This window comes from Zalophus californianus, chromosome 8 (genome assembly GCF_009762305.2).
Source record: "Zalophus californianus isolate mZalCal1 chromosome 8, mZalCal1.pri.v2, whole genome shotgun sequence".
Lineage (NCBI taxonomy): Eukaryota > Metazoa > Chordata > Mammalia > Carnivora > Otariidae > Zalophus > Zalophus californianus.
The window spans coordinates 51883076-51907085 of record NC_045602.1 but is presented as its reverse complement, the minus strand read 5'-3'; the positions used below and the strand labels follow the sequence as shown (position 1 = coordinate 51907085).

The 24010-nt window shown below is 51.2% G+C and overlaps 1 protein-coding gene across 18 annotated transcripts in view; it reads left to right on the top strand.

Annotated features, from left to right (window-relative positions):
* DYSF (dysferlin) overlaps positions 1–24010 on the top strand; it is a 206020-nt gene that overhangs the window by 37983 nt on the left and 144027 nt on the right. For 10 of the 18 annotated variants that reach the window (XM_027621360.2, XM_027621372.2, XM_027621366.2 and 7 more), the window contains 10 exons: positions 925–1030; positions 10872–10986; positions 12229–12321; positions 12675–12886; positions 14767–14895; positions 15316–15378; positions 16138–16188; positions 17981–18011; positions 18595–18710; positions 23406–23532. In XM_027621360.2, coding sequence (XP_027477161.2) covers positions 925–1030; positions 10872–10986; positions 12229–12321; positions 12675–12886; positions 14767–14895; positions 15316–15378; positions 16138–16188; positions 17981–18011; positions 18595–18710; positions 23406–23532 — 1043 coding nt within the window. The remainder of the gene's footprint in view (positions 1–924; positions 1031–10871; positions 10987–12228; positions 12322–12674; positions 12887–14766; positions 14896–15315; positions 15379–16137; positions 16189–17980; positions 18012–18594; positions 18711–23405; positions 23533–24010) is intronic. The other 8 variants (XM_027621378.2, XM_027621374.2, XM_027621376.2 and 5 more) reach the window with 1 other exon arrangement.

Genomic DNA, 24010 nt, shown 5'->3' with positions numbered 1-24010 from the left:
GCTAGTAGCCATCCTCACGAATGTGAGGTGATCTCTCATTGTGAGCAGCCAGTGTTAAAATCAGCTATTTAGGGGCACATCTGGGTGGCTCAGTTGGTTAACTGTTCGACTCTTGGTTTCGGCTCAGGTAGTGATCATGAGATCATGCTCCACATCGGATGCAATTTGCCCATTTCTTAGCAGGGACCACAAACTTTTTCCTTGGCACTCTTTGGAAGGGTCCCTTAACTGGTCATCACTCAGTCACCTACTCTTCCCTAAGAGCCCGTTCGTTTATGGGGCCCCACTCCTCACTCGGAGATTCTGCCTTATGTGTATGTGCTGTGATAGTCCCTGACCTCTCTTGGGAGTGGGGCATGTCTGCCCTTCCCCAGTTTGCTTTTTTCCCTGTCCCTGAAGACAAGAAAGACTGTTTTTTATTTATGACCATTGCTGGCCGAGCCTTGGGAACCCAGGATAGACGGCCTGTGTCGACGTGGGTCAGATGGGTTACTGCAGCTGCAGAGCAAGCAGATGTGGTGGTGGGGTCCCCCTGCAGGGGTCCCCCTGCTTTCAGGAGACCGGTGGATTGCTGAGGTCTGATGGGCAAGGCAGGCCTTCTATGGGAGTATCCAGGCGGACAGGGGTGGTGGGGCTGGGCCTCTGGGGAGAGGCAGAAATCTGACCTTGGGAGAAGGGAAGGTGTCTCTCATCCTTGTGCAGGGAGGGGGGAGCCTGGCCCTCCAGGGATGATGCATGGGGTGACTGGGGGCAGGGGGCTAGGGAGCCTTGAGAGGTTCTAAGGGACTGTGGTGTTCGAGGCGGATCAGTTTTGTCTGCAGGGTGTTTGTATGGTAAGTTGGTGGTGGTGGGGGGGTGGTATGTTGGAAGAAGAGCCAGGCACATTAGGCTAGTTCTCTACATTCTACTTTTCTCTCCACTTAGGTTCTTGGGGGAAGCCCAAGTCCCACTCCGGGAGGTTCTTGCCACCCCCAGTCTGTCTGCCAGCTTCAATGCCCCCCTGCTGGACACCAAGAAGCAGCCCACGGGGGTAAGTGCCCACTGGGCCTTTGCATCAGGCTAGTGTCTGGTCTGAGGCCTTGCCTTTCTGATGCCAGTGGCGTGTCATAGTCCATCTGCCAGCGACCAGGCCTGGCCCCCCGTGGCCAGAGCTCAGGGTGCCAGGGAGAGGGATTGGCATGAAAGGGACGGGAAGGGGACAGGAGGGAGCCCTGGCCCTTCTTGTGGGGCTCAAGTCAGCCTTGCCTCTCACACCAGCTTGGCCTGCCCCTGGGTCCCCTCCTGCCCTGGAGGGAGGCATGGTCACCTCCAGGGATTGGTTCTTTTTTTTTTTTTTTTTTTTAAGATTTTATTTATTTATTTGACAGAGAGAGACAGCGAGAGAGGGAGTGGGAGAGGGAGAAGCAGGCTTCCCGCAGAGCAGGGAGCCCGATGCGGGGCTCGATCCCAGGACCCCGGGATCATGACCTGAGCCGAAGGCAGACGCTTAACGACTGAGCCACCCAGGCGCCCCCAGGGATTGGTTCTTTACTAGAAACCTGATGACTCCCCAAGCTTCCTGGGCAGCTTTGGTGATGGCTCCCCCAATCTCCTCGGTAGCCCTCCCTTACCTCCCCACCCCATCTCCAGATCTGGAATATCTGAGTCATCTGGGTGGCAGATCACAAGGGAAGGGAGACAGACATCCCCCTCCCCTGCCCACCAGAACATGTCAGACCCTCTTCCTTTCCTCCATTGTCCTTCCTGCCCCTCCCCCAGCCTTTCCAGTGCTCTTCCAGTCCTCGCAGACAATTCCCAGCCCTCATCTCTGGCTTCCCATTATTTTTAGGGAGCTAAATATACCCTGCAGGGTTCTTTCTTCCTGGTCAGTAGAACTCCTGATGTTCCCTCTGGGTCAGCTCCACCTCCCAGGAGGCACTGGGGGACTCTCCATTTGGAAATACTTCCTCCTGGTGGGGCCCTGGGGATTCTGGGCTGGGGTCTCTAGTGGGGCTACCTTGTGTGTGTGTATGTGTGTGTGAGGGTGTACAACCTTGGCTGGCTTGGTGAGTCAGGAAGTGGCAAATCTGGCAGAACTCTGAAAGGAACCATGACTGGGTACTGAGAGCTGGAGAAAGAGAGTGACTGACTGAAGTCACACAGTGAATCCATGTCCAAATGGGGACAGGTCGGAGGGTGGCACATCTCCTAAACTCTCAGTGGTGGGAGCGACTTGGACTCCTGGTCCACTGCCTTTCTCATGCTGGAATTTCCTCCTGAGGCATCTTAGGCTAGTGGTGGCTGGATGCTTCCCTGATGGAGAGAGGTTACTTCCCAGGAGAATCCATCCCTTTCTCAGACGGTGCTTACTGGCAGAACATTCTGGTTTAGTGTGGTGATCACTTGTGAGTTTGTAAGTTCTTCAGGGGCTTCCCAGGTGAAATCTGGAACCAGTGCCCTGACATGGAAGGCAGGGAGAGACCCAAGAAAGAGGCAAGCCACTCCAGACTGGGAGGTGGCAGGGTTAGTAAGCTACGGGACTTACTTATGAGGCATGTCTGGGGTGGCAGCAAGATGAGTAGATCTCTGCACCCATCTACCACATCTTAAAAGTTTATATAGAGCGCTTAACTGGGTTCAGTCACGTATACCATCCAGATAGTCTCAACACCATGTCACTAGCTCAAGACTCTGCCTGGAGCAACCTCTGGGAGCAAGGAGGCCAAGCAGAACTTACATTCCTTGGAGAGTGGAGGGGGTGAAGAGCCTCTGATTGCCTGGGTTTATCATGGGTCAGCTGGTGGGCGGGTCCTCTCCGTGACCTCCAGCATCCCTGAGCCTGTCTCCATCACCTTCTGAACCCCCCTTGTCCTCCCCCTCAGTTCTCCAGCCTACTCATGCAATCTAAGGGTTCTAGCACCAATTTCCAATTTTGCCCCCCACACCACCAAGCAATTCTCTGACCCCAGCTGGGCATCCTATAACTCAACTCAATTCTGACACTGCCTATCCAGGGACAGCTCTGGGTTAAGGGCTCAGTCCTACAAGACCAAATATAGTTTGGTCACCTGAATGACCAAATATGTGTTTCTTATAGATCATTAAATCACAGCCCCCTCCCCTTCCTCTTCCCCTTCCGATGCCAGTCCCAAGTCCAGGTTCTCCTGTGCTTCTGACCAACCGGCTCTAGATCGGATGTTCCTGTGACCCCCTCCTTGGGTTTGATTAACTTGCTAGAGTGGCTCACAGGACTCAGAAAAACATTCTACTTACCAGATTACTGGTTATTATCCAACGCGGAAGCTCTCCAATCCCTGTCCTTTGGGGATTTATGGAGGCTTCATTGGCAATTGAACTCCATCTCCAGCCTGGATCTCCTCCCTGGAGGTGGTGGGGGCTGAAAGTTCTACAACCCTCTAACCTCAAGGTTGGCTCCACTAGCAACCAGATGCCATCCTTAGGTGATTTCCGAAGTCACCTCATTAGCACAACAAAAGACACCTTGATAGCTCTTACCACTTAGGAGATACTTTGTCAGGGATCTGAGAAACACTTACTAACATTTACCAGTTTATTAAAAAGATATAATAAAGCATATGAATCAACAGCCAGAGGAAGAGATACATAGGGCAAGGTCCTGAACAAAGGAACTTCTGTCCTTGTGGAGCTTGGGGCCCTGTTCAGTGGCACATGGAAGCATTCTAGTTCCCGCAGCATGGAAACTCTCTGAAAAAAGAGACCCAAAAACATGAGTTTTTAATGGAGACTTCATTATAGTCATGATTGACTAAGTCATTGGCCGTTGGCTGATGCAACCTCCAGCCCCTCTCTCTTCCCCAGAGGTTGGGAGGGATGGGATTGAAAGTTCCAACCCTCTAATCACATGGTTGGTCCTCCTGGCAACCAGCTCCTACCCTTCCGTGGGGTCCAAGAGTCACCTTCGTTAATAACAAGACACCCATTTTACCTTTATGGCACTGAAGTGTTTTCAGGAACTGTGGAAGAAGACCCAATATTTCTGAGAAATATAGTTTGGTCACCTGAATGACCAAATATGTGTTTCTTATAAATCATTAAATCACAGCCCCCAGTGCCTTCGACCAGGGTTTCTAGCTTCTGGCTTAGCTGCTCAAACATCTCTCCACTCTTTTTTTTTATTTAATTTATTTTTTTTATTATGTTATGTTAATCACCATACATTACATCATTAGTTTTTGATGTAGTGTTCCATGATTCATTGTTTACATATAACACCCAGTGCCCCATGCAGTACGTGCCCTCTTTAATACCCATCACCAGGCTAACCCATCCCCCACCCCCCTCCCCTCTAGAACCCTCAGTTTGTTTCTCAGTGTCCATAGTCTCTCTTGGTTCGTCTCCCCCTCTGATTCCCCCCCTTCGTTCTTCCCCTCCTGCTATCTTCTTCTTCTTCTTCTTCTTTTTTTTTTTTAACATATAATGTATTATTTGTTTTAGAGGTACAGATCTGTGATTCAAGAGTCTTGCACAATTCACAGCGCTTACCATAGCACATACCCTCCCCAATGTCTATCACCCAGCCACCCCATCCCTCCCACCCCACGCCCACTCCAGCAACCCTCAGTTTGTTTCCTGAGATTAAGAATTCCTCATACCAGTGCATCTCTCCACTCTTGCCCTCTGGGCATCCATGACTGGTGTTTCTTGCAAGTTCTCCTGCACTTGGGCCCCTCCAAGCTCAGATGCCCGTCCAGCCCCTGAGACACAGCTTTTCACACCTGGTCCCTGTCCACGTGGTTGAGCCAGGTTGGTGACCATCCCTGAATGCCTCACCTTTCCTCCTCTGGCTCCTTGTTCCCACACTCTGTGCTTCATGCTCACCAGCTGGGAACCTGCTACCTTCTCCTTTCTGGGCTAGGACCCCTGCCTGTCTGCAGAGATTGCCAATCCTTCACAGACCATGTCTCCAAGAAGGGGGTATAAAAGCCAGAAGGGATGGATGGGAGAGGAGGGCTAAGCCCTGCTTGGGTGAGCCCCCAGCTGAGCACAGCCTGCGGGAGGTGAGGCTGGGATACAGCTCCGGCCTGTGGAGAGTGTCTGGGTCCATCTTCTAGTGCCTGTGATAGCACCGAGTCACAGAGCAGCCCCAGGTCCCAAGGCCCCCTGAGCCCTCTGAGCTGGGGCTTCCCACCTGGGACCTGGGGCTGATTGCTCTGGAGTGGGGGGCACAGAGAACTGAGGTTGTACCAGAAGGAACAGAGTGCTTGTCTGAAGTGCAGGATCCTCACTGGCTGTTCCCTGAGGCCGACTTCCGGGCTGGGCCCTATGGGCAGAGCATGCCAGGCGTACCCAACTGAGTTTAGCTCAGACTGTCAAAGAAGACAGGGCCTGTGGGATCCTTGGAAAACCCTGGAAGGACTGAGAGGAGGAAGAAGGCTGGGGGAGGCCATGCTGTACGAGTCCTGCTGTAGGCTGGCCTGTGGACTCCATTGGCCTGGCCCTGAGTATTCTCACCCACGTCCCTTTAGAGCTCTGTACCACGAGAAGATGCCAAATCCATCCTCAGATTCTAGACTGAAGGGGGCAGTGCTGTCCCTGTCCCCGGGGGAGCCTCCAGGCCTGTGGGGGTGCTGGACACCCATGGAGGAGAGAAGCCACATACTCCCAAATGTATCTGGAGAGCAGCTGGTTCGTGACGGTGTGGACAGCAAGCAAACTGTCCGTACGACCTCAGTCCTAACAGCCAGAGGCCGATCAGAAGTGAGACCTGCCGGGTCACAAGAAAACATGAGCCCCTGTGGTGTGGTGGGTTGGGGAGCTAGCAGGGCACTGTGTGTTGGGAGCAGGGACTGGTGGAGGGCAGACCCAGAGCTCTGGTGAATCCCTGAGTTTCTCTCAAGCGGTTTGCAGGTGCTGCCAACCACCCCTGCCTCAACTCAGGGCCACATCTCACCCTCCTCCAGCTTCTTGGTGTTGTCGGGGGGCAGGGTAATGAAGAAGACTCAGATTCATGTGGGGCTTCCCTGTCCACTCATGCCGTGTCTGTCGGGGGAGTGGGGAGTGGGCTGGTCGGGGGTTTGGTCATGCTAGGCTCAGTGTTGGAGAGCTGTGGCCGAGGAAGCAGGCAGTAAGCGATGGGGCTGAGCATGGTGGGGTGGGTGAAGGACCCCAGAGCTTGGCCCCATGACCTGTAGGAGGATCTGATGAGGTTGTCCTCTGTCTCTCTCTTTGGTTTCTTAGGCCCTTCTAGCCTGGGGGCCAGAGAGGACCCTCCAGAGTTCTGTGCTATTGTTGACTGTGGGCCCCAAGATGGCAGACACGGGTGACAGGCTCCCTGCTCCAGGGCAGCGTGTCCTGGTGGACACATGACTGACTGATAATGGTCATGGGACAGGTTGACTGCATGGCGGTGCCAGGGCTGGAGACTTGAGGAACGGGGCTCTCAGGTGGCGCACCTTGATGTGGTTGGCCTCAGAGGGACTCTAGGCCAAGGTCATGTGGTTTGGGAGAACATGGAGCTCACAGATGTCCCATAGGAAGAAAATCTCAGCTTTGGTTATGTCTGGAGAAGGGGACAGGCACTGAGGTATGACATCATGGTGAAGGTGGCAGATCCTGACCCTGGGTGGGGTCAGGACCATAGACACGCCCCCCTAGAGATCCCCGGGAGAGCTAAAGGCCTCTAGTATTAATCACCTGTGGTCCCGAAGCAGTGGTCCCCAGAGCCTGTTCTAGGCCCTGGGCTTTAGATCTTCTGAAGCTACCAGGGATGTCCCTGTGGCTCCTTGATGGGTAAATAAAAGATGGAGCTGGCTCTGTGCCGGAAGTCTCATTCAAGTGCCTGGACCCACCAGGATGTCACCATTTCCTCAGGAGGTTGGTGTGGGGCTCTCAGTATGGGGGTAGCTGATACTCAGGAAACCCTGGGAAGGGCTGCCTGGGTGGTCTTCAGATTCTGGGGTGGTAGCTCCTTCCTGCTTCTCCTGCAGGGCTGCTCCTGAGCCCCCAAGCTAAGGTGCTGGCCCCCAGGCCATGGAGGGGAGCGGTCATTCTCCTGTGGGTCCACGTCTGCACTGAGTGCAGAGATGGTGTGCAAAGTCCCTGAGGCTGTGGAGGGGCTGGGTGGGCAGGGCACGCTGCGAGAAATAAGAAGGGGTGTTCTCCAAGGGGATCTGGTCCTAGGGCCAGGGGACCTCAGGCACCAAGGGTTAGAAGAACGGGGAGGGGTGAAAGGCAGCCAAGCTGTGTCCCCTCCAAGGTTTGGCTGCTCTCTCCTCACCTCAGTGGGGTCCACTCAGACCACTGGATTTAACACTGCCACCCCTCCTGCTCCCTTTGCTCTGGTCGACTTTTCTTTCTTTAAATTTTTTTATTGTTATGTTAATCACCATACATTACATCATTAGTTTTTGATGTAGCGACTTTTCTTTCTAACGTAACGTACTTTAGTAAGTTAAGTTATCTATTTCATTTTTTATTTATTGTCTGTCCCCTCTGCCAGGATGTCAGCTCCATGGGGACGGGAGGTTTCACTTTGTTCATGGAAGTATCCCACGATCTTGAAGTGCTTGGCCCTTGGCAGGTGCTCCATATATATTTGTACAGGGAATGAATAAGCAAATTAATGAGTGAATGGGTCTGGCCAGATATGTCAGGTGGGGCGCTGTCCGACTTTTCAGATGCCTGCCCAGCTTAGGCTGAGCCAAGCAATCAGCCCACAGAGGGCTGGCCTTATGGGCAGCTAGGCCCTGCACTTGGTTTAATTCTCTGCTGTTGCCATCTTTTTAAAATGCCATACATTTTTAACAAGGGACCATATTTTCATTTTGCACTTTGCCTCACGCTACTTCTGGAGAGTGGGAATCAGCATGAATGGGGCGGGGGCTTTATTTGTCTCTCTGAGTGAGATTCCTATGATTATAGCAGAAGCAGTTTTCTCAGATTTTTAACCTCTTATTTTAAAATAATAAAGTTTTAGAGAGAAATTGCAAGAATAGTACAAAGTACTGTTTAGAACAAAATACTTTGTATTTTGAGACTAAGTCACCAACCTCCTGGCCCATCACCCTGAATTTAGTGTGTGTTTTCTCCGATTAAGGACCTTTTCCTATGGAGCCTACATACAACCTTCAGAAACTGAGGGAATGAGTGTTGATACAGTGCTACCATCCAGACCACAGACCCCCCATTCGAGTTCATCAGTTTTTTCAGCAGTGTCCTTTGTAGCAAAAAGATCCAATTCAGGATTATATGTTGTGTTAGTTGTTTGTCTTCAGTCTCCTTCCGTCTGGGAGAATTCCTCAGTCTTTCTTTGACTTTTACAACCTTGGGACCTTGACGCTTTGGGGAATGCAGGCCAGTTCTCCCGTAGAATGTCTCCCAGTTTGGGTCAGTCTGAGGCTTCCTTGTGCTTAGATTTAGGCTGAGCATCTTTGGCAGGAAGACGGCACAGTGAACATGTGCTGCTGTCATTGTATCCGGATGACTGCGTTCTTAACCCTGAGCATTTGATGAATGTCGCCTTTGCTGGCTTTCTCCACGGATCACCAATCCATCCCCTTTTCTAATAGGTAGGAACCTTGTGACTCTAAATACTCTGTTCCTCATCCAACTTTTACCCGGCAGTTTTCACATCCACTGTTGTTTCCTTGGTTGGATTAATTCTTGTTTTGATGGTTGTCAAGTGGTGATGTCCTAAGCCAATTATTTTTTTCTGCCTTCATCAGTTGGTATTTCACTGTAAGGAGAAGCTTTCTTCTGTTCTATTTATTTATGTGTAGATTAATGTATTCCTATTTTATTCAGTGGTTTAATCTGCTACTATATTTATTTTCATATTTAAATTGTCCCAGATTTGGCCAGTGGGAGTCCGTGAAAATAGGTTTCTGTGTCCTTTGGACATGTTTCTATCATTCTTTGGGTATTGCCTTGCTTTCTGGCACAAAAGGGTCCAGGGTCATCTACTTTCGCTGGACTAGCCCTAGAATTAGTTATTTTTCCAAAGAGCCCAACTTGCCTTTTGATGAAGTGGGGGAAAGCCCCAGGACGGTTGTTAAAAGTACAGATGCCCAGGTCCACCCCAGACCTGCTGCCTGGAATCTCCAGGAGTTCAGGGGTGGTGATGAGCGTGTCTGGGCATCGCGGTGGGGCCCCAGAAGCTGTTCTTTCCTCTTTGGGCTGCAGGAGCTTAGGGTGCAGGGCTCGCGGCCTGCTCAAGTGGCGACACCTGCTGGTGATTCTCAAACCTGCATGGCAGGCAGCGAGGGCAGAGCCTTGGTTCCAGGGCAGAAAGGGTCTCATTGCCTACCTGGCCTCTCCCTGGGTCTCTTGGGACGCTGAGCTGGCGCTGGCTTCCTTCCTTGGCGCTCTGAGCCCCACCCTTCCACGGGTCCTGCCCTCCCTTAGCCTGGCTGCCCCTGCCCAGGCCCCAGTCTGGGGGTTCAAGCCCCAGACCTGGAGCCATCCAGTACCTATGGCCCTTTCTGTCTCAGGACCAGGATTCGCCCCAGGAGTTTTTGGAATCCTTAATATTACTCAGTAGAGGTGTCTAGTGAATTATGCTGAGCTGCTCAGGGGATATTATGCATTCTTAACAATTATGTTTATACAGGATTTGTCAAAGCCTGGGAAATGCTTACTGTCTAACATAAGGAAAAAAGAAAAGCATTTTATATACAATAGGGCTGTTCAGTATTTGTTTAAAAAGATTGGAGAGAATTAGATCAAAATGTGAACAAAGGTGGACTTAAGGCAGTTTGTTTTCTCTTGCATTTTCTTTTCTTTTTTAAGATTTATTTATTTATTTGAGAGAGAGAGGGAGAGTGGGAGCGTGAATGGGAGGAGGGAAGAGGGAGAGAATCTCAAGCAGACTCCCCGCTGAGTGTTGACCCCCCCCCCCCTTGCCCCCCAGTGCGGGGCTTGATCTCAAGACCCATGAGATCATGACCTGAGCTGAAACCAGGAGTTGGATGCTTGACCAACCAACTGTGCCACCCAGGTGCCCCACATTATTTTTTTTTCTTTAAGGTTTCTGTACTCTCTAAACTTTCTTCCATAGAGCATTTATTATTTTGATCCACAAAAAGGCTGCCCCAGGAGGCCTGCTGGACCTATGGTACCAGGGAAGGCTGGGCCAGGCCCCCACTGGCCTAGGGAGCTGTAAGGCTGGAGAGCCTGCTGAGGCTGTTTCTTTGAACAGTGCAGGTCTTGTTGCGGGGGAGACACAGTGTGTCCGTGGGGTGAAAACACAGGGCAGGCTTTCCTGGCCCATGAGAATGGGGTGACTAGTCCCTCTCCCCTCAGCTGGTCAAAGCTGGAATAGCTAAGGTCGAGTTGGGGGACAGGGGTGCTTCTTGGAGGGAAGAGGGCTCAGAAAGGTGAGCAGCACCCTGAGACTCTCAGAGCCAGCTGGGGCCTGAGCAGAGCGAGGCTGAGCCACCTGTGGAGAAACAGGGGAGGGCCCTCAGTTAAGCAGAGTGGCCAAGGGGGCTTTTTCCTGAAGATGGGCCTAGGCTGAGAATTGAAAAATCCTGCAGGAGAGGTTGACTTGCTGATTCATTTATAGAAGCTTATGACGTGCTCTGTCAGCTCATTTCATCCCCATTTGACCCTACGAGGAAGGTACGATTGTTGGTAGTACCCTCATTTTACAGATGAGGGAAGTGAGGTTCTAGATCTTGACCAAGACCGCACAGCTTCTGAGTGGTAGAAGCTGACTCTGGATTCTGTGCTTGGGACCACTTGACCATGCCAATGGGCCCCTGAGGTGGCTTTGCCCCAGCCTCCTGCAAACCTGACCCCCATCAGAGCCATTATCCTTGGCGAAGGGGTAAAAGGAACAGGAAGGATGCTGGCTGGTGGTGGTCCGAGGCCAATGCACTAACCTGCTGCTCTCCTACCCCCATCTCTTCCAGGCCTCACTGGTCCTGCAGGTGTCCTACACGCCACTCCCCGGAGCCGCGCCCCTGTTCCCACCCTCTGCGTCTCTGGAACCCTCCCCGACTCTGCCTGACGTGGATATGGTAGCTGGTGAGGAGCCCACCCTGGCAGGGCCCCTGGGAAGAAGCCTCGCAGCAGTGCTGGAGCCTGGGGGTGGGAGGCCAGAGTGAGGCTTCAGCCAGCCTCTGCGGCCTTCCCCAAGTTGGGGGCAGCCCAGGTCCAGAGAAGAGAGGACACCAGCAGGTGGGGAGTTCTGAGAGCTGCCTTCTGCCACGCAGAGAAAGTGCCACTAGGATTAGTGTGAGGAAGCCCTCTTGGGGAGGGGCTGTGCCTGGGCAGCTCTCAGCTGGGTGGGAGCATGGGAGGGCATGCCTGTGCTAGGATGGGGTCTGCCCCAGATGGTACCCGGGGCCACACCCGCTCCCCAGAGGGGAATGCTTCCCTGCTCTGGCACTTCATAGGCCTTTGGCAATGGCGTCATAATGACAGAGCTGGGGTTTCCTTGAAAGAGCCCTGGGCCGATGTCAGGGGACATGAGTTCCTTTCTTGACTTTGGCACCAAGTAGCTGTGTGACTTTGGGCTGGCCACTCTCCCTCTCTGGGCCTATGGTTTATCATTTGTGAAACGAGCAGACTGAGTTGGCAAGTTCTGAGGTTGCCTCAGGTCTCTTCACTTGCCTCTGTGAGCCTTGTCACAGGAGGATCCAGCCCAGGGTGCTTGGCTTGCCTGCACGGGGCTGGTGAGGCCTCCATGTGGCCTACCCTGCTGGAATGTGCAGGAAGCTACACCGATGGGCCAGGTGGGGACTTGGCCATGGGAAAGAGCCTGCAGTTTCTCTCCTGGTGAAGGGGGCTCGAGGCACACGTGGCATTAAAACCCGAGCAGCCTCTGGTGGGGGTGTGCCCTAAGCCTGTCCTGCCCAGCCACGTTGCTGGAGCTCCACACCATCTGAGCTTGGAGATAGGGACATCAATCTGGACTGGGGCATAGGTTGCTGGGGAGGGTGGGCGGTGGGCAGGAAGAAGGGGTGCTCCTGGTGACAGAGTGGGGAGGGTGAAGGGCTCGAGTGTTCTGGGACCACCTTGGAGGTGGGTCTGACAGAGTTAGGGTTCGGGCCACTTAGGGAAAGTTCCCAAAGGTGACAAATTCCCAGTCCTGCCTGGAAGGTGGTGAGAAGGGACAGTGTCCAGAAGACATGGGAACTGTTTCTGAGCTTTGTGCCAGGCTGGGGCGGCCAGGGAGATTGGGCTTGGGGTGGGGGTGCCCTAGGTTGGCTCCCCTCACCCAGCTCCCTCCTCACCTCCTGGGGCTGTGCCTTGCCCCTATGCCAGGTGGGGGACAGAGCCGGGCTGAGACTTGGTCCCTGCTCAGTGACAGCACCGTGGACACGAGATACTCTGGAAAGAAGTGGCTGGCCCCCACGGGTGAGACTCGGGTCAGGCTATCCGGATCCTGGTCCTACCACCCGTAACCAGCTCTTTGCTGCCACCTGTCAGCTCACCAGAGTGGGACGTGGGACGAGGTGGCCAGAGGGGCTGACCCTGCAGGACATGGTGGGGAGGGGTAGGGCCATTCTGTTTCCTTCCTGTTGACTAACTGGCCTCACTGCCCTCGCGTCTCCGCTGTTGGAAGCACTCCTTCTGTCTCCCTCATCCATCCTGGCTCACTGACAGGAGGGGAGGTGGTTGGTGGGTCTTCGCGCCCAAGCCCTTTGGCTCCTCCATTGGCTGGACGGGGTCAGAGGGGGCCAGCCCTTATTAGCACCCTCTCCGCCCAGACACAGGAGGAGAGGAGGACACCGAGGACCAGGGGCTCACGGGAGATGAGGCAGAGCCTTTACTGGATCAGAGCAGCGCCCCAGGCCCCGGGGCCCCCACCACCCCGAGGAAGCCACCCCCCCATCCACCCACCTACCACCTTGGGAGCAAGAGGAAAAGAAGTGCTCCCACGGCCAGAAAGCTGCTGTCGGACAAACCGCAGGACTTCCAGGTAATGGGCTGACTCTCTGACCACAGTCTCCTTTTCTCGCTAATGTCTGTCCAGCCTGGGGCAGGTCCTAAGGGCTCTCCTAGGCAGGAGTCTGGGGTTTCCCCGGGTCCCTGGCAGGTGCGGAATGAACAGTTCATGTGTTATTGTGGCCTCAGAACACAGCCTCTGGTTTTGTTCTTTGAAAAAGAGGGTGGGGAGCACGGCAGAGATTCAGCCTATCTTTACATTTTTATGTGTTTTCCAACCAGGGTTCATCTGGCTAGCTAGCTTTTGGCTCCTTATAGTGTGGTCCTTGGGCTGCAGCAGGGGCAGCAGGTGGAAGCTGGCTGGAAATGCAGACCGCCAGCCCTGCTGAATCAGAATCTGCATCTTAACAAGATCCCCAAACTAAGAAGCTCTGTCTAGTGCTCTGTTTTCTCTCTTGATCCATGCCCTTCCTTATAGCCATGGATTCTTTGGAAGGCCATGCAGAATTTGAGCTTGTTCAAGCTCTTCACAGAATAAAACTATTAATAGTAACTCGGGCATATTTAATTTTATTTATTTTTTTAAAACATTTATTTGTTTATTAGAGAGAGAGTGCGTGCACACAAACACACACACACACACGCGCACACACACAAGCACGTGAAGCAGGGGGAGGGACAGAGGGAGAGGAGAGACAGAATCTCAAGCAGATGCCACGCTGAGCGTGGAGCTCGACTCGGGGCTCGATTGCATGACCCCGAGATCATGACCTGAGCCAAAACCGATAGTCAGATGCTTAGCCCACCCAGGTGCCCCAACCCTTTGGCATATTTTAATCCAAAAATCCACCCCATCTTATTTGCATCTTAATTTTGGTCCCTTGCTTATTCTTTTTCTTTTGGACGAAATTTCCCATATTGATATAGTTGCATTTAGTGATACTGAGCTCTTCAGAACTACTTTTAAAGTGAAAAACAGGAAACTTAGCTCTTTGCTAAGTGCAACAAATTGTAAAAATACATTTTACTTCTAAATCGTGGTAATTTAAGCGAAAGTACTAGCTGTAACCTCTGTGTATTTGCCTGAGAGACAAAATTCTGACATTATTATTATTTTTATTCCCAAGTCATGTACTTATTGCCTTTTTCTCCTTCGAAAATTAATGTATGTTTATTGTAGAAAATTTAGAAGATACAGGAAAATGAAGAGAATAAAAATCATGGATCCACCTTCCCATTGTTATTAATAATATATTCTTCTATAGTACGGCTTAAAATCCAAAAGCGTTGGTCAATCCATCGATAAATAACTGCTGATTAAAACTTAAAACCAGTAAACATCTTGTTCTTCCATGAAAATTTGTTCTAGTATTTTAAAAGTTCATCTTTTCAAATATTTTGCCTAAATTTGGAAGCACAGATATTCCTGAAACCTTTCTTTACTTAAAATTCAATGGAGAAAACTCTTAAATAATTTCTCAGAACATGAGAAAATGTTGTATCTTATAAAGAATAAAGTGGGGTCACTTCACTGTGTCAGCTCAGCCTCCCGAGGGAGCTGTTAGTGAAGAATGTTCAGGCCACTTAGATGCGCCGGCGTCAAGGGGTCTGAGGAAGGGCTGTGCCGACGGCTGGTGTGAAATGAGCTGGGGTCTGGGTCCTTGGCCCGGCCCTGGAATTTAGTGCTGGGAGCTTTCTTGGGGGCAGCTTGGCAGCTCTTGTGCAGAACTATGGGATTTTATAGATGCAAGGGACCTTGGTAGGAAAATACGACTGTTCTTATAATGCTCTTCCTGATACCTTTTAATACCCTTCCCGAGAAGCCAGCAGTGAGAACGGTCCCAGAGATTTCGACTCTCTTGGGGCCTGAGTACTTCCGTCTTCCTCCTGCTCATGCCTCCTCTTGGCTTTCAGATCAGGGTGCAAGTGATCGAGGGTCGCCAGCTGCCAGGGATGAATATCAAGCCTGTGGTCAAGGTCACGGCTGCCGGGCAGACCAAGAGGACACGGATCCACAAGGGAAACAGCCCACTCTTCAACGAGGTGGGAGATGCTGGATATCAGGATGAAAACCACAGTAGCCCTTCCGAATTGGGAATGCATAGCAGACACCTGACAATCCATTCGGTTTTTGTATCGAGAGATATGCCGGGTCCCCAGTAGGTTATTGGATAAACTGGAGGGAGGGTTCTGGCTCTTATTCCCGCCTTGGGCTCCCAGTGCTCCATGTCTCTGACACGCTGTAGGGCTGGCCCCCGCCCTGTCCCTGAGATGACAACCTCTATGAGGTCAAGGGTGAGATACCCCAGAACTTGTGGGATCCCCAGAGCTCGTTGTTGGGCTGAGCTCAGTCCACACTTCTAGGTGGACCAGACCTGAAGGCTGTGGGCAGTGGCTGACCCTCTCCTCAGCCCCCCGGGGTCAGCAGGCACTCATTTGTTTTCCTTTTGCCCCGAACCTCAGACTCTCTTCTTCAATGTGTTTGACTCTCCCTCGGAGCTGTTTGATGAGCCCATCTTTATCACGGTACGTCCCAGCAATCAGTGTTTCTCTGTGGGTTACGTGTACACTCACGGGCACACCACCATGCACGTGTGTATGTGTGGATCAGCGTGCATGTGTGTGCGTGCCTGTTGGTGTGAGTGTGAGCTAGTGTGAGGAAGAAGCATGTGGCCCAGGGCACGGGTGAGGGGAGCGACTCACTGCCAAGCTCTGCTGGTCACAGAAATGCCTTCGGCAGCTCAGATGGAGGCAGCAGCTGAGTGGGGAACCCCCACTGCCCAGCACCCCCACAGGGGTGGCAGGTCAGGGTTCTGAAATCATTCTCGCAGTGGACCCTGATTCTCATTTTATTTTGTTTGCCCATGTGCCTGTTTCTGGCCAGGATCTTCTTTCTTTGGGTCTTGGCTTTTTTTTTTTTCCCCCTTTTTTGGGGGTTTTCTTCTGAAAGGCCGGGTAGTTTAGTTGTTGAAGGTGTGGGCTCTGGAGCCACCATCTGGGTTCTGGTCCTGACTCTGCCGTTTAGGGGTTGTGTGATGCTCTACAAGTCCTGTAGTCTCTCTGTGCCTCTGTTCCTTCATCTGTAAAATGGGCATAATAATAGTACCTACTCAGGGGGTTCACGTGAGTGTTAAACATTGCTCAGAACAGTCTCTGGAACAGAGCAAGTGCTCTACCTAATTGGCTGTTACTGTTTGGGAGGGAAGAGCTGTTGTGTTGGGTCCTGTGTGAGCCAACGTTTTACTTGTAAATAAGAGTTTTAATTTATCTTCCCCCCCCCACCAGGTGGTAGATTCCCGTTCTCTCCGGACAGATGCTCTCATTGGGGAATTCCGGGTAATTATGTATTTTCTTTGAAAGCAGTTAGTTGTCACTAGTTCACATTAGTGGAGGCTCTGTACATAATGTGCAGAGGCTGGTGCCTCGGGGGTCCTGTTCCTCTCAGTCTGTGTTGGGGAAATACAGTTAAAAACAAAACAAAACAAAACAAAATCTTCTCCAAACTCAGAAATCCTCTCCACAAAGGTCGTAGAGAAAGAATAGACTTTTATTATTGAAAAAGTATCAATCCAGAAGGTGATGCGCATGACAGGCAATCCACTAGGAGATGGTAAAGGCAGCAAGAAATCCTTTACACCGCTGAGCAGATACAGCCCATCCGGTACTTATTCTCAGCATAACTAGTCCTCAAGGCAAACGACTGACAGCGCCCTCGGCGACACACAGTTCATCCTCACCACCTGGTAATTGGGTTGACCATCTGTGTTGGCTAACTGACTTTCTCCAGAGGAAAAAAACAGAAAAACTTGCATTTTTGTGATGAGAGTTGTTTTACAACTTGGACCCAGGCCTGTGTCGAAGGCAGGCCCCTCCCTTCCCACAGAAAAAGCGGAGAAAATACTTACATTTACAAGGTTTCTAAGGTAAATTATCTGACAGAAAGGGCGGAGAGGGAAATCTCTTCCCTTATGTCCAACAGGGGGAATTTGGCTTCTTGCTTCTGATTTATATTTGTCCTTACATCTGGGAAGGCAGCTTGAAATTGGTGGTTAGACGACCCTCCTCCTAATTTTGACTTGGGCCAGTGTGACACCGGTGCTCTGTGCCCTGCGTGCACCCTTGCTCTGGCTTAGGAGTGGGGCCCAGATGTGGAGTCCAGGGGGAACAGGGTGGGACACAGGAGCGACGGGGGAGCCTGCCCCCCCTCCCCATTTGTCCCAGACAGTGCAGAAATGAGGAGTACACTGTGGAGAACCAAGGACTGACTAGGACTCAGCTCACAGGGAGGCATCAACAGGTCTCAGAAAGCAAAGGCAACTAGCAATGGAGACCTTCACGAATGGTGTTTTAAGGCAGTTCTCACTGATTTTCTCATTTTCAAATCTTCAGGCATTTATCAAATGGAAAGAAGGCATACAGACTTCTTTTAACCTCCCCTTGCTATCCAAATAAAATATGGCCTCTTCTCTGGGAAGTAGTCACAAGATAGAAAACGAAGCCAATTTTCCTGGAGAAGGCAGTTTTAAAAAGAACAGGATCGAACCTGGGTCATTCTGTAATAAATGGGGTTCTATGTCTATGTCTCTAATCTTTGAAGCATATTCTTGGTCTGAGAACCCAGAGTTTAAGGTAAACAAGTATTTTCTTTTTTTCTGATTATAAAAGTAATCCATGATCAGAAAAAATTTTTAGAGCAGTTTTAGGTTCATAGCCAACTAGAGTGGAAAGTACAGAGTTCTCATGTCCCTCCGGCTGCCCCCAGGCACAACCTGCCTGACCATCAGTGTCCCACTGATCTATGAATTTTTATAGAAAATTATAAAATATAGGAAAGGAAAAAATAAAAAAATGAAATAAATCTACCACCTAAATCTACCAGCCAGAGACAGCACAGTTACCATTTTGTTGTGTTTCTTTTGCTTTCTTTCCCGTGCATAGATAAACCTTACCAAACTTTGATCAACATGTATTCTGCTCTTTTTTCCATGTAATGTCAGCTGATGAACATTTCCCTATGTCTCCAAATGATCTTCAAAGCATGATTTTTAATGTGATGGCATAACGTGCCATATTTCATTTAATGCTCCAAGGGCAAGAGTTTGACTTGTGTTTCTTGGTTTGATTTCAGATGGATGTGGGTACCATCTACAGAGAGCCCCGTGAGTCACGTCCTCAACACCTTGACCATATATATCCTTGCATTTTGGTTCTGGAGGCTGTTGGGGACAGCCATTTGGGACAATCACCTTTTTTCGTTGGGGGTTTTAGAATTCAGAGGTAGCGTCTGACTGCGGAGATGAGAGCTGCAGGAATGAAGAGAAGGCAGGCTTCCATCTTCCAAGAAAACCAGGCCCTCAGGGAGATCAAACCTTCATGTGGGTCTTGGCTGGCCCAGTCAGGGATGCTAAATCTGGAAGGCCCCAAGCAAGGCTTGTTGGAGACGAGGTCCCCTCTGACAGGGACGGGCCATTTTGATAACAAGTCTAGCATTTCTCCACACCTTGGCTTCTGTTCTGGTCTGGTCACTTTCTGAGAGGGAGGCAAATGGCCAGGGGTCTGGCTTTGCCAACCTCTTCTAGGTGTTTCTGTTGACATTTCTGACTTGGACCCACGTGAATACTCAAAGTCTGGCCCCCATGTCCCTGTGAATAAATCTCTCACCCAAATGTTGGCCCCAGGCTCCTGGTTGCAGACTTGGGTCCTTCCAATTCTGCCATCACTGATGGATGTTGTCTCTCTTAGGACATGCCTATCTGAGGAAGTGGTTGCTCCTCTCGGACCCTGATGATTTCTCTGCTGGGGCCAGAGGTTACCTGAAAGCAAGCCTTTGTGTGCTGGGGCCTGGAGATGAAGCGCCCGTGAGTATAGTGCCTGCCTCCTTCTCACAGCTCCTCCACCTGGCAGGAGAGGTACCGAACAAACAAACAAAAACACAACTTTAGTTTTTCTGATTTTAAAAAATACGTGATAAGTTTAAGAAATGGAGAACGCATGCAAAAGCATTAATAAAAAGTGAATCACTCATAATTCTACCACTCAGAGACAGCTGTGATTCATATTTTGTTGCATATCCTGCCAGAAGGATGTACACGTGCATTTTTCTATTTTTTAAAAAAAATATTTATTTATTTTAGAGTGAAAGAGAGTGGACACACGAGTGGGAGGGGCAGAGGGAAGGGAGAAAGAGTCTCAAGCAGACTTGGCGTGAGCACGGAGCCCGATGCAGGGCTCGGTCTCAAAACCCTGAGATCACGACCTGAGCCAAAACCAAGAGTCAGACGCATAACCACCTGAGCCACCCAGGCGCCCCATCTATTTTTTTTATTGCTTTTTAAAATTGAGATATAATTGACATATAACATTATATTAGTTTCAGGCATAAAACATAACGATTCATCATTTGTATACATTGTGAAATGATCATCACAGTAAGTCTAGTTAACATGTAGTTTAACAAGTCTAGTTATGTAGTTCCAAACGTTTACGATCTATTCTCTCAGTAACTTTCAAACATGCAATAGAGTATTATTAACTAGAGTCTCCGTGCTGTGCATTACATCCTCGTGACTTACTTATCTGATCACCGGAAGTTTGTACATGTTCACCCCCTTCCTCTGCCCCCCTCTCCCCCACCTCTGGCAACCGCAGATCTGTTGTATATTTTTCTTTTTTTGCAAAAGTGAGATCATTCTCTATATTCTACTTCAGCCTGAATTTTATCCCTGAGAATATACCATTATTATCATCTTTACACACCAGTAAGTCAAGTTCAAGTTGGAGGTGGGAAGAATGAGAAAGGCGTGCAGACCCGGGGAGGTATCAGCATCTTTGTATGTTTGGCAAGAAGAGAGAAGGTTGGGAATAGCCGTGGGAGAGGAATGAAGGGTTAATTCCAGGTAAGCGGAAGGATTTCTGAGCAGACACAAGAGTGCCTACTCTGGGTTGGCAGCTTTGTGGTAGAGTCTCATTATACCCAGTGGCCTGGAAGCAGACTGGTGGATAGCAGAGGTGTTGGGCATGGGGAGGGCAGGACTAGCGGAAGCACAGGGCTGAGGTAGCCTGGGCATCGGGACATGGCTGGTGGTGCTGGGTGGGGAGGGTGCAAGAGTGCAAGGCTTAGAGCTGGTGAAGGGGATAGAGAATAGGGAAGGGCTAGGGAATGCACATTTATTGAGCTCCTGCTGTGTGCCAGGCTGTGTTGGGAGCCCCGCTCTGTGTGAGTGGGAGGTTGGAGGAGGCAGATAGATTGCAAGCTGTCTTTGGAGAAGGGTTTCAACGGTCAAGGTTCTGCTAGAGGAATGGTTCTGAATGGCTGGAGCTTCCAGATGTGGCCATGCCTCTAGCAGCTGAAGGGGAGGGGAGATTAAGGAGCTGATGGTGGAGGAAGGGAACCGTGCTGGCGAATGACTTGACCACATGGATGTTGATTATCTTATGGGAGAATTGGAAATCAAATAGGCAAGTGGTGAGGCAGGTGCTGAAGTCATGAAGGAAGGGTGAGCATGTGCCCTCGGCTTGGTGGATGGTATCAGTGAGAACCAGGGGAGAGAGTGGCACATATGGGTGATGGGGACTAACAGATAAAAGACATGGTGGAGTGATGGTGGGTGCAGGTGCAAGGTGTGGCCTTCTCTTCCCAGCCTGAGATGGCCAGGAGAGGGAGAGGCAAAATTAGGGAAACTGAGGGGAAAGAGCGGTGGGAGGCAGAGGGCAAGTTCTGTGATGGTGACGGGAATAGGAGTTGGCTGATGACAAGGGCCCGGGAAGCCACAGTGGAGAGCGTTAGGGGATGGAGAGCCCAGGGTTCTGTGTTGTGCAGGGGGCTGATGGAGCGCCACTAGACAAGCCCCACCCAAAGGCACCTGTCCCTCTCTCCCGTCCCGTGTAGTCCTGTCCCGTCCTTCTGTAGCATGTCTTTCCAGACATGGCGCCATCTTGCTCCTTCTCGTGGCATCTCTGAGTCTATTACCCTTTTCTAAAACATTTCTTCCTCTTCTTCCTCTTAATTGGAACATTGCTTTTTCCTGACGAAGCCACTTCTTTTGAAACCAACTGAGACAGAAGCCCCTACTTTCTTCCCCGACTCCCCGTGGGTTCTGGAATGGGAGGAGCAGCTTCCCACTGCAGCCTCCTGGCCGTCAGCTCTTCCCAACTTCAGCGCTGCCTCCTTTAAAGGCCGCTTTGCTGGTTGTTTCTCCCTCTTCTGGGCTGTTGTTACCTACCCCTGCCTCAGGCGGAGCTGGTCCAGGGGCGGCCCTGCTTGCAGATTCTGATCTTCGCCATTGTCCTGAGATGTGACCCATCAGCCACCGACATCTGATTTCATTTCCTTTGAGACCCTGAGCTCAGAAATCCCTCTCTCTACCACTCTCTGCCTTTTTCCTCCCTCGCCCCTGCTGAATGACAGTCCTTCCTCCCTGGCATTACAGGCCCCCCCCACCCCCCGTTGGTTTCCGCGATCCAGTAGTGCCCTCCTGCCATGCTCTCCCCTCCTCCAGCCTAGACCCCATCCTCCATCACAGCTCTCACCATGTGCTTACTGGTTCCATAGCAGGCGTCTCCTGCCACACCTCATGACCGCCCCCCCCCACCCCCACTGTCTACACTGCTCCTTGGTCAGTTTCGGAGGCAGAAGTCACCTGGAGGTGCTGGCTAGATGAACATGGGTGCTATCAACCTCTTCTTTTCCTTGGGTGTGGTTTACTCCTTTTCCCATTCATCACAGTGGCTGTTTCCAGACTTTGCTGTCTTTCCTAAGCCTCAACCTCCGCCGCCTGAGACAGGCAGAGCTGCACAGTGGTGAACAATGTGAGCTCCTGAAGCTCCTTTGGTCCTCATTCCTGACTTCATCTGTCTTCCCTCCCTTCCCCATCTTCCTGCCTCCTTTGCCTTGTGCTCCAGTCCTCCACCATCTTGTTCTCCCTGCTCTTCCTGGTGTCTTCTCTTCGGCCCTTAGGTCTGTACCAGGCTCAAGATTTCCCTACCTTCAAATACCCTCGCCCACTTTACTCATTCCTCCCCACTCCTCTTCTCCAAGCTACTTGCAGCTTGCTCCCGGGCATGACCAACTTTGTCAGGGAGCACATCGGGTTGCCCTTCTCTACTCCTCTACTGGCTGCTCATTCCTCCTCTTCACGAGGATTCCTGCCACCTTCCTTCCCTGGAACCACGTGCTGGAGGGTCACCATTGCCAACCTCCAGGGGCTCTTCTGTCTTCTCCATCCTCTCTGTTCCTCCACAGCCTTTGATTCCAGAGCCCATGGCTTATTTCAAACTCTCTTCTCCCTTAGCTTTGGTGATTCTCCTGATTCTTTCTCCTTTTTTAAAAAATATGGATCCTTCAAATTCAGTGGCTCAATAAAATTCCCTTGCTTGCCTCTATGCTGCGTCCTTGACCCTCACTTTCGAGGAGCCCATCTCTGTCCACCTGAGACTCCTAAATTGCTCATCTCCAGCTTGGATTGTCAGGGCTCCAGACACTCAGTTTCAGTTGCTTTGTAATAAAGCCACATGAACATGTCCCTTAGGCCCCTCTAACTTAACATATGAAAACCTAGGATCATCCGCTGCCCGCTCCTCACAGCTTCTCCCATCTTGTGGTAGGTGACATCTTAGGAAATGACACTGTCATCCACTCAATCTCCCGAGCAAGAGGCCTAATTTCATTCCTCATCCCTCAGTCCCACATCTGTCAGTCCACATGCAAGTGGTTGGTCAGTCTTGTTGGCATGACCACCTCAGAGCATGCTTCTGTCTCCATCCCAAGATCAGAGTTCGAGGTCACTCTCCCCTCACATCTCCCTTGGGCCCCTGTGTGAATTAAGATATAGGTTCAGCTGCTCTAACAAAGGTGCCCTGAATAATAAGCGTTAAGGAGGATAGAAGTATGTTTCTCTCCCTCATAAATCCCTGGGGAGGCCGTCCAGAGCCTGCACCATGCTCCCACAATGACCAGAGACCCAGGCTCCTGGTCTTCGCCCCTCTGTCTTCATCATGCGGCTTCCATCTCATGGGTCAAGATGGTTGCTGCCGTAACTGCCTTCGGGTCTGTGTTGCAGCCAGTGGAATGGCAGAATACGAGCTTGCTTAAAGGTGGGCTTTCGCTGTGAGACAGTGAGCTCTGTGGGGGCAGGACGTCTGTCTACCTTGTTCACTGCTGCATCCCTCCCCCTTCAGCATAACCCAGTCGCCACTCACTGACACTGAACACTTGTCGAGTGAATGAACACATGTTATTGAAGACATGTCACTTCTGCACGCTTGTTAATGGGGGAGCAGGGAGAAGACCAGGGTTCTTGAATGCCTGCCATATGCATTTGTACATTATTGAAGTTGATTTGCCCAGCAGTCTGCAAGGTTGGTGTTACTCTTTCCATTGTCCAGATCAGGAAGCAGAGTCTCAGGGAGAGGGACCTGCCTGAGATCACACCTTAGTAAGCAGCAGGGCGAGATCTACCTTTCTTCAAAATGCACCATTTAAGGGGTCTTGGTTGAAGAAGGGAAGATATTGTGCTAATGAACTCTTTAAGGAATCATATTTGGTTGCATTGTAGCTGGAGAGAAAGGACCCCTCTGAAGACAAGGAGGACATTGAGAACAATCTGCTCAGGCCAACTGGCGTGGCACTTCGGGGAGCCCACTTCTGCCTGAAGGTCTTCAGAGCTGAGGATCTACCGCAGAGTGAGTCTGGTGTCCTCCCTGGGTTGGAGGCCCAAGATTGAGCTTGGGAGCGGGGCCCCTGGGCTGGGAAATAGTCACTAGATGGTGGAAGGGCTCAGTGTCTCCACAGATGAAAAACATCCATCCGCTTGGTGAGCCATCATGCCAGTTTGCCTGGGACTGTCCCGGTTTCAACACCACAAGCCCCCCATCCTGGGAGACCCCTCCATCCCTGACCAGCTGGGGCAGTGGGTCACTCTTGCTGTGGCCATGTCCTCATTTTCCCAAGAGAGACAGGGTGGCCCCTGCCTGGTTTCTCCCAGTGACTGGCCCTGCACTGGCCCCATCCTGTGGGTTCAGTAAATGCTGGAGGAATTATGCTGAATATTTTAGAGCTGTGGGTCTCAATCTGGGCTGCACATTAGAACCACCTGGGGACCTTTAAAGGTGTACAGATGCCGGGGCCCCTCCCCCAGTGTTTCACATTTGACTGGGTTTG